The sequence below is a fragment of the Podarcis erhardii genome, assembly GCF_964252035.2.
Source record: "Podarcis erhardii genome assembly, chromosome: 5".
Classification (NCBI taxonomy): domain Eukaryota; kingdom Metazoa; phylum Chordata; class Lepidosauria; order Squamata; family Lacertidae; genus Podarcis; species Podarcis erhardii.
The window spans coordinates 3,132,471-3,149,041 of NC_138509.1; the positions used below are offsets into that span (position 1 = coordinate 3,132,471).

General features: G+C 42.8%; 1 protein-coding gene across 2 annotated transcripts in view; it reads right to left on the reverse strand.

The window, feature by feature from the left end:
• Positions 1 to 16,571, reverse strand: part of FBLN1 (fibulin 1) — a gene marked incomplete at both ends in the record, with an annotated part of 57,149 nt that overhangs the window by 28,319 nt on the left and 12,259 nt on the right. For both annotated transcript variants that reach the window (XM_081861356.1, XM_081861357.1), the window contains 11 exons: positions 2,265 to 2,388; positions 3,278 to 3,409; positions 4,102 to 4,221; positions 5,475 to 5,600; positions 6,702 to 6,830; positions 8,488 to 8,631; positions 8,858 to 8,995; positions 9,529 to 9,660; positions 11,826 to 11,927; positions 12,742 to 12,801; positions 14,636 to 14,804. In XM_081861356.1, coding sequence (XP_081717482.1) covers positions 2,265 to 2,388; positions 3,278 to 3,409; positions 4,102 to 4,221; positions 5,475 to 5,600; positions 6,702 to 6,830; positions 8,488 to 8,631; positions 8,858 to 8,995; positions 9,529 to 9,660; positions 11,826 to 11,927; positions 12,742 to 12,801; positions 14,636 to 14,804 — 1,376 coding nt within the window. The remainder of the gene's footprint in view (positions 1 to 2,264; positions 2,389 to 3,277; positions 3,410 to 4,101; positions 4,222 to 5,474; positions 5,601 to 6,701; positions 6,831 to 8,487; positions 8,632 to 8,857; positions 8,996 to 9,528; positions 9,661 to 11,825; positions 11,928 to 12,741; positions 12,802 to 14,635; positions 14,805 to 16,571) is intronic.

A 16,571-nucleotide genomic window follows, 5' to 3' on the forward strand; every position in this document is an offset into this window, starting at 1 on the left:
GGGGACAGATTTGTAAATCCAGGGGCGTCTGGTAACCTTAGTTTGCATTGCTTTCACTATGCCAGCTCCAGGTTGGCTTAGGTGAAAGGCACATGGATCAGGCCCCTCAGGGGATCCACGGGGACTTTGGATCCAGTGGTTCAGGGCTTTGTGCTGTGCAGTAACTTTCTAGTTGTTTGCTTGACTTTGGGCATTCCACCTCAACTCGTTGTCTCTTCCATGCAGCCAGGGTGCTGCACGCCTTCACTCAATGAACTGCACCACACAACTGGCAGAGCTCATTGAATAAATCTGAGTACATTCTATACATAACCAGTCCCAGGGTTTTCCTAGTGGGCAAGAAATGAAGAGTTTGTGTATCACTCTCATGCCTTGCTTACTTTAAACTCTCTCAATACCAATCATTGTTAACCTTTTCTTAGCAAACAGCTTTTGAATTAAATGTTTAGAAGCAGGCAGCTACAATCAGACAAGTATATTATACTGGCAAAAGCATACTTCGGCAGGTATAACAGATGGCTTACATATGTCATCTTCATATCCATTGTTTCTCATGCCAGTCTATGACCCAGGATTGCAATTTTATCTCATTTTAAGAAGCATGCTGTTAAGCTACAGAATTCACTACCACGACAGAGGAGGTTAAGGGGTGATATGATAGCCATGTTCAAATATATAAAAGGATGTCACATAGAGGAGGGAGAAAGGTTGTTTTCTGCTGCTCCAGAGAAGCGGACACAGAGCAATGGTTCCAAACTACAAGAAAGAAGATTCCACCTAAACATTAGGAAGAGCTTCCTGACAGTAAGAGCTGTTTGACAGTGGAATTTGCTGCCAAGGAGTGTGGTGGAGTCTCCTTCTTTGGAGGTCTTTAAGCAGAGGCTTGACAATCATATGTCAGGAGTGCTCTGATGGCGTTTCCTGCTTGGCAGGGGGTTGGACTCAATGGCCCTTGTGGTCTCTTCCAACTCTATGATTCTATGATTCTATGATTCTATGATTCATTCATCAGTGGGAACATAAAGGGAGGCTCTCATTGTGTGGCTTAGTTGGTCAGGTTTGGTACTAGCACTGTTGTATAAGTCATAATTTAAAATCCATCAATACCTTTGCTACAGAAGCTAAAACACTTTCACATTGTCTAGGTAATATTGGAAAACCCAATTCTTTATTCTAATCATTTTTTAAAATCTTCATATCAAACTTATTTGTTAGTAACAAATTTCTGTTCTAGTGATCACTGTTTTTTAGTTTCAAAAAGTTTGTTCAATTGTTCAAATATCTCTGGTGTCTCAGAAGCTGAGAAAGCCAGCGGTCCAGACAAGGCTATTACAAGACATTGGAGCTGCAGATATTGCTGCTGGGCTGCATCTGATACATGTAATTTAGTCCTTAAAGCAGTATACATATAGAATTCAGCCTCCTCGTGTATTTTTCTGAATTATATGCCTATTGTATTGTAACAATCAGACGATGAAAATGGATTCTACGTGCCCTAACTATGGCCAATAATATGGTATATCATTTTGATGTGGACTGTGCCATGTAGCCATGTATGAGCAGATAAACTGCCATGTAGAAGTGCCTGGAAGAATAGCGATATGATCCCCTTATCCAAAGGACTGCAAACATGACAACACTCACAACATATGAACGGGTTGCTTATAGATGCAGACTTTGTTGGGATGAATATATTGATATTTGGAATGAGTTTATACAGAATATAGTAGATGATTAATAATCATATATATGTTAGGACAATAACATTACTTATGTATCTATGTATGGAAGTGTACTTGTTTATACAGTGGTGCCTCGCAAGACAAAAAGAATCCGTTCCGCGATTCTCTTCGTCTAGCGGTTTTTTCGTCTTGCGAAGCAAGCCCATTGAGGTCTTAGCGGATTAGCGCTATTAGCGGCTTAGCGGATAAGTGGATAAGCGTCTTAGCGGCTTAGAAAAAGGGGGGGGAGGGGAAAAACCCCGCAGGAACTCGCAAGACATTCTCGTCTTGCGAAGCAAGCCCATAGGAAATTCGTTTTGCGAAGCACCTCCAAAACGGAAAATTCTTTCGTCTAGCGAGTTTTCCGTCTTGCGAGGCATTCGTCTTGCGGGGCACCACTGTATTCAGTGTATCACATTATATCTTTTTTCTTATTGTATTTTTAGTTTTATTTGCATTTTTTTCTTTTCTTTCTTTCCTCACTTTGATGATGATGATGGGGACTAGTACAGGTTGCCTAATGAAAGAAAGAAATGTACTTACGTATCTCCAGATTTGCGATAATTTTCTGGGCATTCCAATGAAAGGCAGCGAAAACCACCCTGAATATTAAAGCAGGTCTCATTGTATGAGCAGCTATGTGTTTCTGTAACACACTCATCAATATCTGTAAAAGCAGGAGAGGAGGACAGAGATTGCTTATTGTGAGGGTATAGATTTGGCAATGATGAAGTTTGCTTTGTGCCTCAGCTGGACTACTTCACACAAGACTGGACAACCCTCCACCTAGAAAGCTAGCCTATCAGAGAGATAGGGCATAAACTTCCATAGACTAGATGCAAGAAAGGCTCTCTTTAGCTGCCAGTTTAAATATAGGTGAGAGTGGAGGCGGAAAGAAAAAGAAATACAAGCAGGGTGGTCAAGCAGTCTGAGATTATTCCGCAGTGATCATCCACAATGGTAGGGTTGCCCTACATCATACAGATTTCCCCAGACATATGTGGAATACTGCAGCCAGTAGCAGTGTCCAGGAGGAAATTGGGGGAATGTTGGGTGAAATCTGAACGTATGGCAGCCTATGTCAACAGTGCCGCTTTTCCTTAAAAATAGCTCAAAAACAGCATTTCCCCCCCTCAACAACTTTTCTGTCTGGATATGGAAGCCCTACACAACAGGGATAATACAAACATCTTAGATTTGTTGTGCTATTTAACATCTTTAACCCGCTCCCTCCAAAGAGGGACAGATCTCAAGCTGAACTGCACCAAGCTTCTCATCGTTATAACAACATTGTGCATTAGTCATACACAAAAAAACCCTGCCAGTTTTGATATACCCTTAAGAAGAAGACAAGAAATTTCTGAATTCAGAAGGCCAGTGAAGAAGCATTTTGAGAACGAACTTTGGGAATGATTTGTCAAATGTGTTGTCAAATGCATTCGATCAAGAAGTTATTTCTTTGTAACAGAACATGACAAAAGAATTCTGCCTTCTCTAGACCACAAGCTTCTTTCTTATGAATGTCACACTTGCACATCATTATGCTTTAAACATACCTTGACAGTTTCGTGCATTGGGGGCCACTTTGTAACCGGAGGAGGGGCAAGTACACTGAAAACTCCCCGGAACATTAATGCATCGATAGGCACAGATATGTCCTCCAGTGGGCAAGGCACATTCATCAATATCTGAAAAGCATATTCACCAATTAGCAAGTACACGAGAGACTGTTTACTGCCTTGTTGCTCAACTCTTACGCCTCTACAGAATGGATGATATAACGCTTGAGTACACATTACATTTTACCTAACTAAACGATGGGTAAATTGGATCTTAGACTTCCATGGAAACAGTCCTGCTCCCCGCTCCCCTCAAAATTCCAAGGTAATCAATTCAGCTAGCTTCAGCAGTTTCTAGGAGAACACTTCTGGAAGAATAGCAGAAACTGGAATTCACTCCCATTACTGGATGGCTTTAAAAGAGAATCAGACAAATCCATGACTACTGGCCCTGGCAGATAGGTTCTCTCTCCCGTGTCAGAGGCAGTATGCCTCTCAGTACCAGCTGCTGAGTATCCCAAATTCGGGAGAGGGATGTTCTGGTCTTGTAGACCTGCTTGCAGGCTTCCCATGGCATCTGGCTGGTCACTATGACAGCAGGATGTTGGACTAGAGGGGCCTATGGCCTGATCCAGCATGACTCTTCCTATGTTCTTCAAGTGCCCACGTGAGGGAGTGAGGCCTCCACAGAAGACTCTCCTGCCTGAACCCTTGGGGAGCTGCTGCCAGTCTCATTGGGATAGATGGACCAATGGTCTTCATTAGAACAGTGCAGCTTCCATAAGTTAATATGAGCCGTGTGCATAAAGATTGCTACCCACCTTCACAGGTGATGCCATCTATGTCACTCAGCTGGTAGCCCCGACGACAGTAGCACTGATAAGAACCATATACATTAGCACACTCCTGGCTGCAGGGATTACTTTCACATTCATTCAAGTCTGAAACCAACAAAAATGCATTAATGCAAAGCAATATTTTTTACCTTATTTGTCAGCAACCATATGAATTGTTGAGCAGCTGAATTAATTTAATTCCATTCCTTTCATATCCTGGCTTTCATCCAGGGAGTTCAAGACACCACAAAATGCCTCATCCATTTTTACCCTCACAACAAACCTGGGAGGTGGGCTAGTCTGAGATCCAGTGATTGGCCCAAGGTCATCTAGTGAGCTTCATGGCTAAGCAAGTTTCATTGCTTGAATCTAGGTCACTCCAGTCCTGGCCTGATAGTCTAACCATTCCTTCACACTCACACTATAGGGCTGCAATTCTATAAACCACACCAGAATTTCCCAAGGTGGTCAGTATTAATCCCCTGAGGTCAATGAGGTTGTGCAGGGGAGTGAATAAAGAGTTAGGGGTCAAAAGGGGGGAAAGGGTGGGCAAAGCAGCTTACAAGATACAGTGTGATAAAATTAATTAGAAATTATGAGCCTCAGAAATAAAGGGTGTGGGCATGTACAGAGTGTGCATCCTTTAACAGTGAGGAACTTCTGTATTTAATAAGGTTATTCCACAATCCAACAGTATTCCTTACATTTTGTATTTTATGATTCCTAGTAATGGTGACTTGACTAATAATAAATGCTGATTATATATCAATATTTCTTGACTTAACTTTATCTACACTCCTATGAATTTGGTTTGGGGTTGCTGATAACCTCATGAAGAGACCAATAAACTCAGACATTTGGGAAACCCTGCTGAACACATGCCCAGGAGTAAGCTCTACTGAACCCAATGGAATGTACTTTGCGGTAGGCAAGGATACGATTGCACTGTCTTTTTTTTTTTAAAAAAATAATATTTATTAAGGTTTTAAAGGTTACAAAAAGAAAAAGAGAGAACACCAAGTTAAACAAAAACTAAACAACACATCACAATATAGAAAAAAAAATAATAGAAAAAAGAAAAAAAATAATTATAAAAAACAGAAAAACAGAAAAATATAAACAATTTAAAAAACACAACGAGCCTTCCCATAACATCTTTCATTTGCTTGTTTCCTTGACCTCCTCGCACCTCCCTTTTTTGTATTCTAGTTCAGTTTGCTATTTCAGCAAATCCTTTCCATCTTTCCCAATTTTTATCCTATAATTTATCTTAATATAATGTAGCTTTACCTTTCCTCCTTTCATCTATTAACAGTCTATTTTTACTTAGTCCTTTACGACTGCACTGTCAATGTTACCTTCACATGACCGCCCGTCAGTTGAAAGTTTGAAGCCCATCGTACAGCTGCAGTAATAAGAGCCAGCCGTGTTTTCACATTTGTGAGCACATAGGTGACCAGGGTATCGTCGGCATTCATTAATATCTACGGAAATAAACATGTCATTCTGAAGATTTCAAGAAAAGCATATAAATCAGAGAGTTCACAAAAACATTTTAGTCAATTTCTGAATGATTCACACTTCACTATAACTTTGGCTTGAGCACATTATTCTACCTTAGACCTTATTCATATTGTAGCAATTACAGATAGGTAGCCGTGTTGGTCTGCCATAGTCAAAACAAAACAAATTCCTTCCAGTAGCACCTTAAAGACCAACTAAGTCAGTTCTTGGTATGAGCTTTCGTGTGCATGGTATCTGAAGAAGTGTGCATGCACACGAAAGCTCATACCAAGAACTGACTTAGTTGGTCTTTAAGGTGCTACTGGAAGGAATTTGTTTTATATTGTAGCAAGTCAGTGTGGTAGCTGCTGAAAAGTTGTATTCTAATATCAGAGCCAGGATCTTCACTGGCTCCCAGTATGTTTCCGAGTACATTTCAAAGCATTGGTGCTGACCTTTGAAGCCCTAAATGGCCTCAGCCCAGTATACCTGAAGGAGCGTCTCTACCCCCACTGAACACAGAGATATAGCTCCAAGCGTCTTCTGCTGGTTCCCTCACTGCGAGAAGTGAAGTTACAAGGAAACAGGCAGAGGGCCTTCTCGGCAGTGTGGTGTCCTCCCTGTGGAACACCCTCCCATCAGATGTCAAGGACATAAAGAGCTACACAACTATTAGAAGGCAGCCCTGCATCAGGAGGTTTTTAATGTTTGATGTTTTACTATGTTTTATATGTGCTGTAAGCTGCCCAGAGTGGCTGAGGAAACCCAGCCAGATGGGTGGGGTATAAATAAAAAAATGTATTGTTGATGGTGATGGTGATGGCGTTGTCTCCATTGCTATTCTATGTTATTTCTGTTATTTTTGTTTATGCTGTTGTTTACTTTGTAATGCTATTTCAACTGTTCTTAGAAACATGTAGTGGTGTGTTTTAAAGTGGTGTATGCCTTCCTGTGACTTCGTGGTGAAGTGTGGCATAGGAATACCCAAATAAAGCAGAATACTACTGATTTATCTTTTTTTTTAAGGTTTAGATGGCTGAACTAAAGGAAGGGCATGAGCCAATGCATGTCCTGTCACTTACCAGCGCAGGTTCTACTGATTCCCTCAAAATAGTAGCCAGCTCGGCATTCACAGCGGTAGCTTCCAGGGGAATTGGCACAAGTGTGGCCCTCTCCGCAAGGCTGATTCGGTGGCAAACACTCGTCCACATCTTGTAATACAGAAGGGTTAGAAAAACAATTTGAGGTGAAAGCATAACATGACAAAGTAAGAAAAAACAAAAGGGCTCTGGTTCAGAGAATCTACACACAGGTTTGCGGATGGAGTGCATGGGTTTCCCAACTCATCTCACAACTGTACATAGACCAGTCATGCCAAGAGTGTCCTTGGAGCACAGTGGGTGTTTATGTGGTCTAGGGCATTCTTGATGCTGCCATGCCACCTAGGGGAACCTTTGCTGACAAATGCTGCCTTGGCCAGTTCTCTATCCTTTTTAAAGTGATCTGCAAAAACACTTGGAGGTCTTTTGGTCTTTGGAATGTTAAGTGGCTGCTAGAAATAACTTTTAGATTTTGGGACTGTTCTTGACCTGTTCTGAGCTATTGTAACTTGGCATTTAATTGCTTTACTGTGTTGATTCCTTTGCAAATATTAATGTTGATTACACACCCAAGGAAACATTCTATAATGCAGCAAAATTTCCATTTATGTTGAAGTGAGTACGCTGAAGAAACTTTTTGTTGAACAGTCAAGCAAACCTGCAAAAAAATCCAAAGCCTTTCTCTGCATTTTGTCCAAGTCCTGGGCACTACAGGCGGACAAGGCCATGCAAATTGCAATGCAAAAAGCTTAGAATCATAGAATCATAGAGTTGGAAGAGACCACAAGGGCCCTCGAGTCCAATCCCCTGCCAAGCAGGAAACACCATCAGAGCACTCCTGACATATGGTTGTCAAGCCTCTGCTTAAAGACCTCCAAAGAAGGAGACTCCACCACACTCCTTGGCAGCAAATTCCACTGTCGAACAGCTCTTACTGTCTTATTCTTAAGCTTATTCTTAAGCTTATTCTTAAGATGCCAGGTTTTCAAGACTCCAAAGATCTGTCTACTACCTGATCCATGGGTCCACTGAGTACTGCTCAGAGAAACCTGAGGATCAAGGGGGACTATGCAATCCTTGGGCTGGAAACTCTCCAAGAACACAGAACCAAATCTTAGGCAGAGCTTCCAGCCTACTAATTGTAGGCAGGGCTGGAGATCGGTGCACGGCCACTAATAACTCTTGGGCTGAGAGAGACAGCACATACCATGGAACCCTGCTCTGTCTGGATGGCCCTGTATTTCACAGCACTTTTGCTCCCACGGTTCCGAAGCTCCTTTGAGCTCTGCCCTGTGGGGCAATCACTTGGGTAGGTATTACACAGCTCCTTAGAGTTTTATAAAACAGCCTTTGGGGTCCTAAATATTTATTTAGGAATGTTATATAGCACTCAAGATTTTTTAGCAAAAAAATCTCTTGGAAAATAGCAGAAGTGAAAATGACATTAAAAAGACTGTTGTGGCTCAGCTCTATTCTAAAATATGGCAATTTTTAAAAGGAAACAAAACAAAAAGGAGGGTGTGAGCATCACTTCTTTATGTAATGGACATTTAAGTACTTTTTCATGCAACACCCACAGGTTGCAGTAGTGGCTTCCGGCTTAGGTGGCTGTTTGTGAACAGGTACATCAACAGCGGAACTGAGCTTCTGTCCAGAGGCAATATACCAGGGAGCACCAATGGCAGGGTGGCTGTCACCATGCCTCACCTCTCCAGGGGCATCTCTCCAGGAGGAAGGATGCCGGATTAAATGGACCTTTTGTACTAACCTACACATCTTGTGCCTTCTTCGTTTAGATGGTAGCCTCGCCCACAGTTTGGCACATTCCTCTGGCAAGCGTAAGACCCATCCGTGTTGATGCAAGTCTGTCCAGGAGGACAAGGTGCGTTCGCACTCAAGCATTCATTGATATCTACAACAGTACAAACATTAAATTAAAAGGGAAACTTTTAAGAGCTGAACACCAACCTTAAAATCTTAACTGAGCATGCTCCCTTGAAAAGACAAAGCATAGGCAGGGACAGCATAAACAGAGGAAATTTCCCAGTGGCAATAGTGGGGCAGCTGTAACAGCAGCTAGCCTCTCAGGAATGACATGCAGTTCAATGGTACTGGCTTTCAGGCGCAACATGCCTTACCAATACAGTTGCCCAGTGCATCTTGTATAAAGCCGCTCCTGCACTGTTGCTTGGGTCGGCAACGGAAGGATCCTGGAGTATTCTGACAGATAAAATCGGGGAGGCAGTTATGAGTATCAGTCTCACACTCGTCAATATCTGGTACATCACAAAAGAAAGAATTTGTTAGCGTAAGGTCTTGCAGAGCCATCTTGTCATGCTTCAGACACAAGCAACATTTAAGCAAATCAGACCAAATGTGGGTTTTTAAATTATTATTCTAAAGGTATAACCACACTGCAGGATTAAGGTAGAACTAGGTGTTATAGCAGCAAACATGTGGTGCCAAAGCCACATTAGTCACTATAACAGGAATCAAGCTGGCAAAGGGCTACACTTTTAAGGACTAACGGTAGGAGGGCTTATCCTGCCTTCGCTACTCTGAAAATGCTCCCCAAATTCATTTTCACCTCAGCTGGGTGGGCTTCTAATTTCAGAGCCCAGCATGAGAAAAGGTGTCCCGCTTTGTAGCATATACTACGGCAAACACTAGTGTACATGTGGCAAACAAGCTTCCTGCATTATGTGTGAACTGGGCCTAACACAGCAAATTTCAAGAGAACAGGATACATTAGTAGTGGCTAAGAACTACAGCAACCACCTGTCTCTCTTGTGAGAAGTCTGAAACATACCTTTGCAAAGGTTGTTCTCCGTCAGTTCATAACCAGTCCCACAGCTGGTCTCCCGCTGACAGCGGAAAGATCCTGCTGTATTGATACAAATTTGTCCAATGGCACAAGGGTTGGTAAGGCATTCATTCATATCTAGAAATAATCAAGGGGGAAATATGTGAAACGGCAACTTTGCCATACCATACGACCATCAGGAAGTCAGAGAATGCTCGCTGGTGTTCGGGAAGTAAGCAGTGTGTATGATTAGACTCTCAAAGTAACAAAAACTTATTTCTCATGTAATATTCACAAAAGAAAGAGGGAAGGAAAGCAAAACTAAACTTGACAAAGAGAGTCATTCTTCTCCTTTTTGGTTAGATACACTTTATGTCCCTCCAGTTTCCCCAGCTCTGCTGACCTCCTGCCAATCTCATGGCAGTTTCTTCAGAGGAAAAGAATCAAATTCCACACACTGATACTAATCCTCAGCAAAATACACCTCATGCCACAACATCCCATCCTGTGGATTCCCTACTGCCTGCATGCGCTGCACAGCCCTGGCTGATGCTGGTGGCGCTGGTGGCGGTGGTCGGAGCAAGAAAATGCACAACATAATGATTTCTGCTTTCCCAGAGCTAAGAAAGCTAACCAAAATAACTGAGCCACAGTTTGTCTGAACTCAATCTTAACTAAAAGTTTATTCTTTTATCCCTCTTATCCTTTCATAAATGTGCAAGTTGCCTATTTCCTCCTATTCAGTTGAAAATCTGCATCTCATTAGTCAACTGCAAAAGACCCAGTGCATATAACGGAACTCAGTTATACCCAGTATGTAATAATAGTTTAATTAGCTTTTAAACAATTATCTTATATATGTTTTTAGCTTTCGGTGTTTAATCCATGTTGATTCAGTTTTTGTAATATGCCTTGAGTCCCGGTTCTAGGGAAAAGATGGGATGATGATGATGATGATGATGATGTAATATTCTTTCTGTCCCTAGTGCCAAAGATTTTTCTGATCCATTTCAATTCATGTTTGCTGCAGTCCTGACACCCTGCACCCCCAGTGCATATATTAGCCTCCTATTCAGCCTAATCCTATGCCAAGTTAGCTTTCAGGGATTTGGGTCTGCCTATCTTGGTCACATGTTACATTTGCCATGTGAGAGCAGGCAAGCCATGAGAAATTCTGAAAGCTCCTGCAGCAGCCAGAGAAAGCTACACAACACCGAAAGGAGCAGGGGAAATTAGCTTCTACACAGAGATATAAGGTGAGACAAATAAGGGATGAAGAAAAGGGGCCACTAGCTGATTCTTCACTGTATGTGTTGTGTGTGTGCACGTCATTTCTATTCTGGGCAGTATTCTCCACTTCTTAGTGTAATAGGTGGGAATTTAGGAGACCTGGGTTCAAATCCTTACTCAGCTACGACTATTACTGAGCTACCTTGGACCAGTCACTGGTTCCCTATTTTCAAAAAAACCAAGTTCCTTGAAGGAAGGTGGGCTGCAAGAAATGCAGCATGGAAAGAATCCCCCTTGAAGTAATAGGTTGTCCCTGCGCAGCTCCAAACTCTCTCTCTAAAGCCATGACTTCAAACCTAATGGCTTTAGGGAGAGAGAGGAAGGATAAGGCACCTGCACTGTCTGTTCTTCCCTGCAGCATCTAAAGCCCCTCGTGGGTCGTACTCTTACTAATCTAATAACCTGTAGCTAGGATCAGTGGCGTAGCGTGGGGGGTGCAGGGGGGGCCGGGCGCACCGGGCGCAACATCTGGGGGTTAGGGTTAGGGGGCGCAAATCCACGGGTTAGGGGGCACAAATTACTTGCCTTGCCCCGGGTGCTGACAACCCACGCTACGCCACTGGCTAGGATGAAGTACCCCAGGCAGTAGGAGAGTATTTTTCAACACACACACACACACACACACACACACACACACACACACACACACTGCTGCATATAGAAAACTAAATGGCAGCAAGAAGTGTTGCAGCATCACTTTCCCAGCGAGTGTTCTCTGTGCACGATTGCTCTTTTATGAAGGAGCACTCACTGGAGGTAGTTCACACCTGCATACTGAAGTGGTATCGCTGAGATATACAGGCTTTCTGCTTCACCAAGAACAAGGCTTTAGTGCTGCCCTAAACACAGTGATACAATGTGTGCACAAACTCACTCTTATGTTCTGTTCCTCTCTTGATTTACTCCGCAAGCTTACTTTGAGTACTTGAACAGCAGGAGACACATAGCCAGAGTTATTTCTCTAAATAAAGGACAAAACTATAAAAGAAAAGCAAACGGCAACCTTTCTTTACCTTCGCAAGTGAAGCCATCAGGCTGAAGCTGGTAGCCCATGAAGCAAGAGCAGAGAACACTTGAGCCGGAGTCCCTGCATTGCTGGGTGCAAGGGCCACCTCCTGAGAAGGACAACAGCAGAAGATAGCTAGTTCTTTTAAAGTTCGTCATTAAGAAACCCAAAGACCAGCATCAAGCATTTGCCCTTTAACAGTATTGTATCTTCCTTAATTTCTTTTGGAGAAAGCAAACAATTAACTACAAATTAGTGGTTCAAAACCAGAACAGAATACTCTGTGTTTCCACTATTATGTGTATCCTAAACTTGCATTGTTCAGTCAAGGTAAGCCCAAAATGGAAAGAGGGATCTGTGAATGGGATGGTTGCCATCATTCATGAATTCATCGAATTGTAGAGTTGGGACACCAAGGATCATCTAGTCCAACCCCCTGCAATGCAGTGCACATGAAATGGCAACACTGACGATAGCTAGCAGTCTGCATGCATTGCCAACAAAATAGAGCTAAGCTGCTGTGGAGGACTTGTAATGTGCCTTCTACACAGCCCACTCAACCAAAACATGGTAGACAATATTAATTTTACAGGGTACCCGACTAAAGGCTTGAGAGTGACATTAGTATTAAGAGCAAACTATGCAATATGGACAAATGCAGTAGAGCTGGGGTGGCTCAGTCAATAAAGCAAGACACCCCTTATCTCAGGCTCATGGGTTCGCGCCCCATGTTGGGCAAAATATTTCTGCATTGCAGGGGTTAGACGAGATGACCCTTGTGGTCCCTTCAACTCTACGATTCTATGATTGTAGTGGTTTCTCATTGAGCTAGGAGGCCTCTGAACAGATTCAGTCACAAACTCACAAGCTGGTCTGACAAACAGCTTCTCTCTCTCAGCCCTCCCCCCAAATTAGTAAATTACCTCTGCAGCGGTCATTAAGGTAATGATCCTCATTATCAACTTCCACTGGTGATGCTGCATCTCAAGGGAGAAAAAAGCCAAACATCAGGAGAGTGAGACAGAAAGGTCAAGCCTGCTAAAATAAAATGGCCCTTTGTCCTGTTATTTGGACTAGATCTTGATGTACGAAGTCTTGTTTATGACTCTGTTTTAAATCTGAGGTTTATATGACCATTTGTAACAGGTCAATTACCACACAGTGACTCCTGCTAGACATTTTCTCGTAGAGATGCTTTTTAAGGGTACCTCCCAAGATAGTTGGATTTAGGTCAAATCTGCCTCAGAGTGAGAATGTTATCTGTAGTCCTATTCCATCCAGGGTTTTGTATATGTGGTTGTTAGTTCCTCAACTGCTGTCTGGCCTAGATTTTTAGTTGCTGAGGCTAACTCATTACATGCTGTCTCAGGAAAGGCGTTGTCTAAATGTCTTTGACTGAGAATTAAACAAAGACAAGGGGTCATCAAACAGGTCCTTGACTGAGAATTGCCATGAACCTCAACCACACAGGTCGCTTCTAAATATTTGCAGATGCAACTGAAGTTAAAATGACTCCAAAAGCAGACTCAGTAAGTATTGTTGAACATCAACAGAGTTATTTAGTAACAGAGTTATTTGAGTTATAATGTTTAAAAAATAGATTTGTTTTGTTTTGTTTTTTCCCACTCTGTATGCTCCTTTCTCACAAATGGACTGAATGGTTCTGAATTAAGTGTCTGTAGAGGCTAGGCAAGGAGAGTAACAAAACAGTAACAAAAACAACATTTTGTGAGGTAACTTTGACCACTAGCACTTCATGTTCTTTTTGTTTCTCTGGCATCTCATGAGATTTAAGGGCGGGAGATTGGGATGCCACATGGCAATGCAAGCCTCGTAATGGTTAAGGATTACCTAGAACATGGAGTTGTTAAAGATTTAGATAAAAGGGGAGCTTTTTTACTTCTTTCAGCATTGCTGTAGCACACTGAAACTCCAGCTATTGGCAGAGAGTGAAACAAAACACTGACCGATGGCTAGTGCAGTTGTGAACCACACCAACAGCAGCAACCTGATCAAGCAACTTTTGAAGGTGTTGTTTAGGAACACACAGATATTTCATAGAGTAACCACAGAAGTGGCAGTTTGCTGCCCACTAAGGCTGTGTCGACATGAACCTGTTTGCAGAAAATGTATTTTTTCTTAACCCAGAATCATTCATGCTCATTTTCAAGATGCTGCTTTCAAGCTAATTGATTCCAGATGTGTTCACAAGGGTGATGTGCTTACTTGGCATGCATGTGGAAGCCCTTCCCTTGGTGAGGTTATCCATGAAGAAGGAAGTGGTGACCGTGGTCTTGGTATATAACCATCCACAATGTCATTGGGCAGCTATGGATACATACCTCCCTCACAAGGTCCATTGCGCATTGCACTGAGTTTTACAAGAATGGCTCCTCTAGGGCAGTAGCTTTCAATGCACTGTTCAGGGGTGATGCTGGAGTCCCCAACACTGTCTTCTCTTTGGTGTGTGCATCAGCAGAAAGTGAGGCAATGATGAAGCCTCATAACTGGCCACTCCTTCAGGTGAGCTAAGTATGTACTCAGGTGTGTAAACTAGGCCAGGATCTGCCCCTAAAACACTTGCCATGCACAGAGGATATGTGGAAATGCCCAAGCAAGACAAGCTGATTTGGAAGGTGTTCCCTGAAGGTAGACAACTTCAAAACCCCAGCTCTGAGACATCAACCATTTCTGCACATGGTGAATTCCTAGCACAATCTCATTTAATCTCATTAGTTCTGAACTGAACTTAATCTGAAACAATTCCCCTCTATGTATTTCAAAAATAAAGTTGTGCTGGAGGGGGGTGTAACTTACCTAGTTCTTTGTTAGGATCATCAACAATTAACGTGTCAGAGTTTTCTTGCCCCTCAACACAGCAAGCTCGGAAGACCAAACCACACTGGTATCCCATCAGGAGGCTCTGCTCACAGCTGTTCCCTTGCTTTTGGGCCACCTTCCCCATAAAGCAGCAATAACAACATTTCTGCCAAAACGCAATACAGACATTATCAATGAGCTTTATAGTATTGTATTAGCAGCCACATTCAGGTTCCTTTTTGCAGCACAGTGGCCCCTCAGGTTGGATGCTACTCTAAACCATGTCCTCTCCTCTTTCCCTCAGTCCTCCTCCCCTCCCCTGGTGTTCATCACATCATGTATTTATTTTTAAAATATTTCTATACGGATAAGTTCTCATAATGTATTTTGGGGGGTCTCTGGGGAAATTGAAAGAAGCTGTGATGTAATGTAATACAATAAGAATAATTTGTAGTACATTTTCCAACATTGTTGTTGTTTAGTCGTTTATTCGTGTCCAACTCTTCGTGACCCCATGGACCAGAGCACGCCAGGCACTCCTGTCTTCCACTGCCTCCCGCAGTTTGGTCAGACTCATGTTTGTGGCTTCGAGAACACTGTCCCACCATCTCGTCCTCTGTCGTCCCCTTCTCCTTGTGCCTTCAAACTTTCCCAACATCAGGGTCTTTTCCAAGGAGTCTTCTCTTCTCATGAGGTAGCCAAAGTACTGGAGCCTCAGCTTCATGATCTGTCCTTCCAGTGACCACTCAGGGCTGATTTCCTTCAGAATGGAGAGGTTTGATCTTCTTGCAGTCCATGGGACTCTCAAGAGTCTCCTCCAGCACCATAATTCAAAAGCATCAATTCTTCGGCGATCAGCCTTCTTTATGGTCCAGCTCTCACTTCCATACATCACTACTGAGAAAACCATGGCTTTAACTATATGGACCTTTGCTGGCAAGGTGATGTCTCTGCTTTTTAAGATGCTGTCTAGGTTTGCCATCGCCTTTCTCCCAAGGAGCAGGCGTCTTTTAATTTCGTGACTGCTGTCACCATCTGCAGTGATCATGGAGCCCAAGAAAGTAAAATCTCTCACTGCCTCCATTTCTTCCCCTTCTATTTGCCAGGAGGTGATGGGCCCAGTGGCCATGATCTTCGTTTTTTTGATGTTGAGCTTCAGACCATATTTTGCGCTCTCCTCTTTCACCCTCATTAAAAGGTTCTTTAATTCCTCTTCACTTTCTGCCATCAAGGTTGTATCATCTGCATATCTGAGGTTGTTGATATTTCTTCCGGCGATCTTAATTCCGGCTTGGGATTCATCCAGCCCAGCCTTTCGCATGATGAATTCTGCATATAAGTTAAATAAGCAGGGAGACAATATGCAGCCTTGCCGTACTCCTTTCCCAATTTTGAACCAATCAGTTGTTCCATATCCAGTTCTAACTGTAGCTTCTTGTCCCACATAGAGATTTCTCAGGAGACAGATGAGGTGATCAGGCACTCCCATTTCTTTGAGAACTTGCCATAGTTTGCTGTGGTCGACACAGTCAAAGGATTTTGCATAGTCAATGAAGCAGAAGTAGATGTCTTTCTGGAACTCTCTAGCTTTCTCCATAATCCAGCACATGTTTGCAATTTGGTCTCTGGTTCCTCTGCCCCTTCGAAATCCAGCTTGCACTTCTGGGAGTTCTCAGTCCACATACTGCTTGAGCCTTCCTTGTAGAATTTTAAGCATAACCTTGCTAGCGTGTGAAATGAGTGCAATTGTGCGGTACTTGGAGCATTCTTTGGCACTGCCCTTCTTGGGGACTGGGATGTAGACCGATCTTCTCCAATCCTCTGGTCACTGCTGAGTTTTCCAAATTTGCTGGCATATTGAGTGTAGCACCTTAACAGCATCATCTTTTAAAATTTTAAATAGTTCAGCTGGAATATCATCACTTCCACTGGC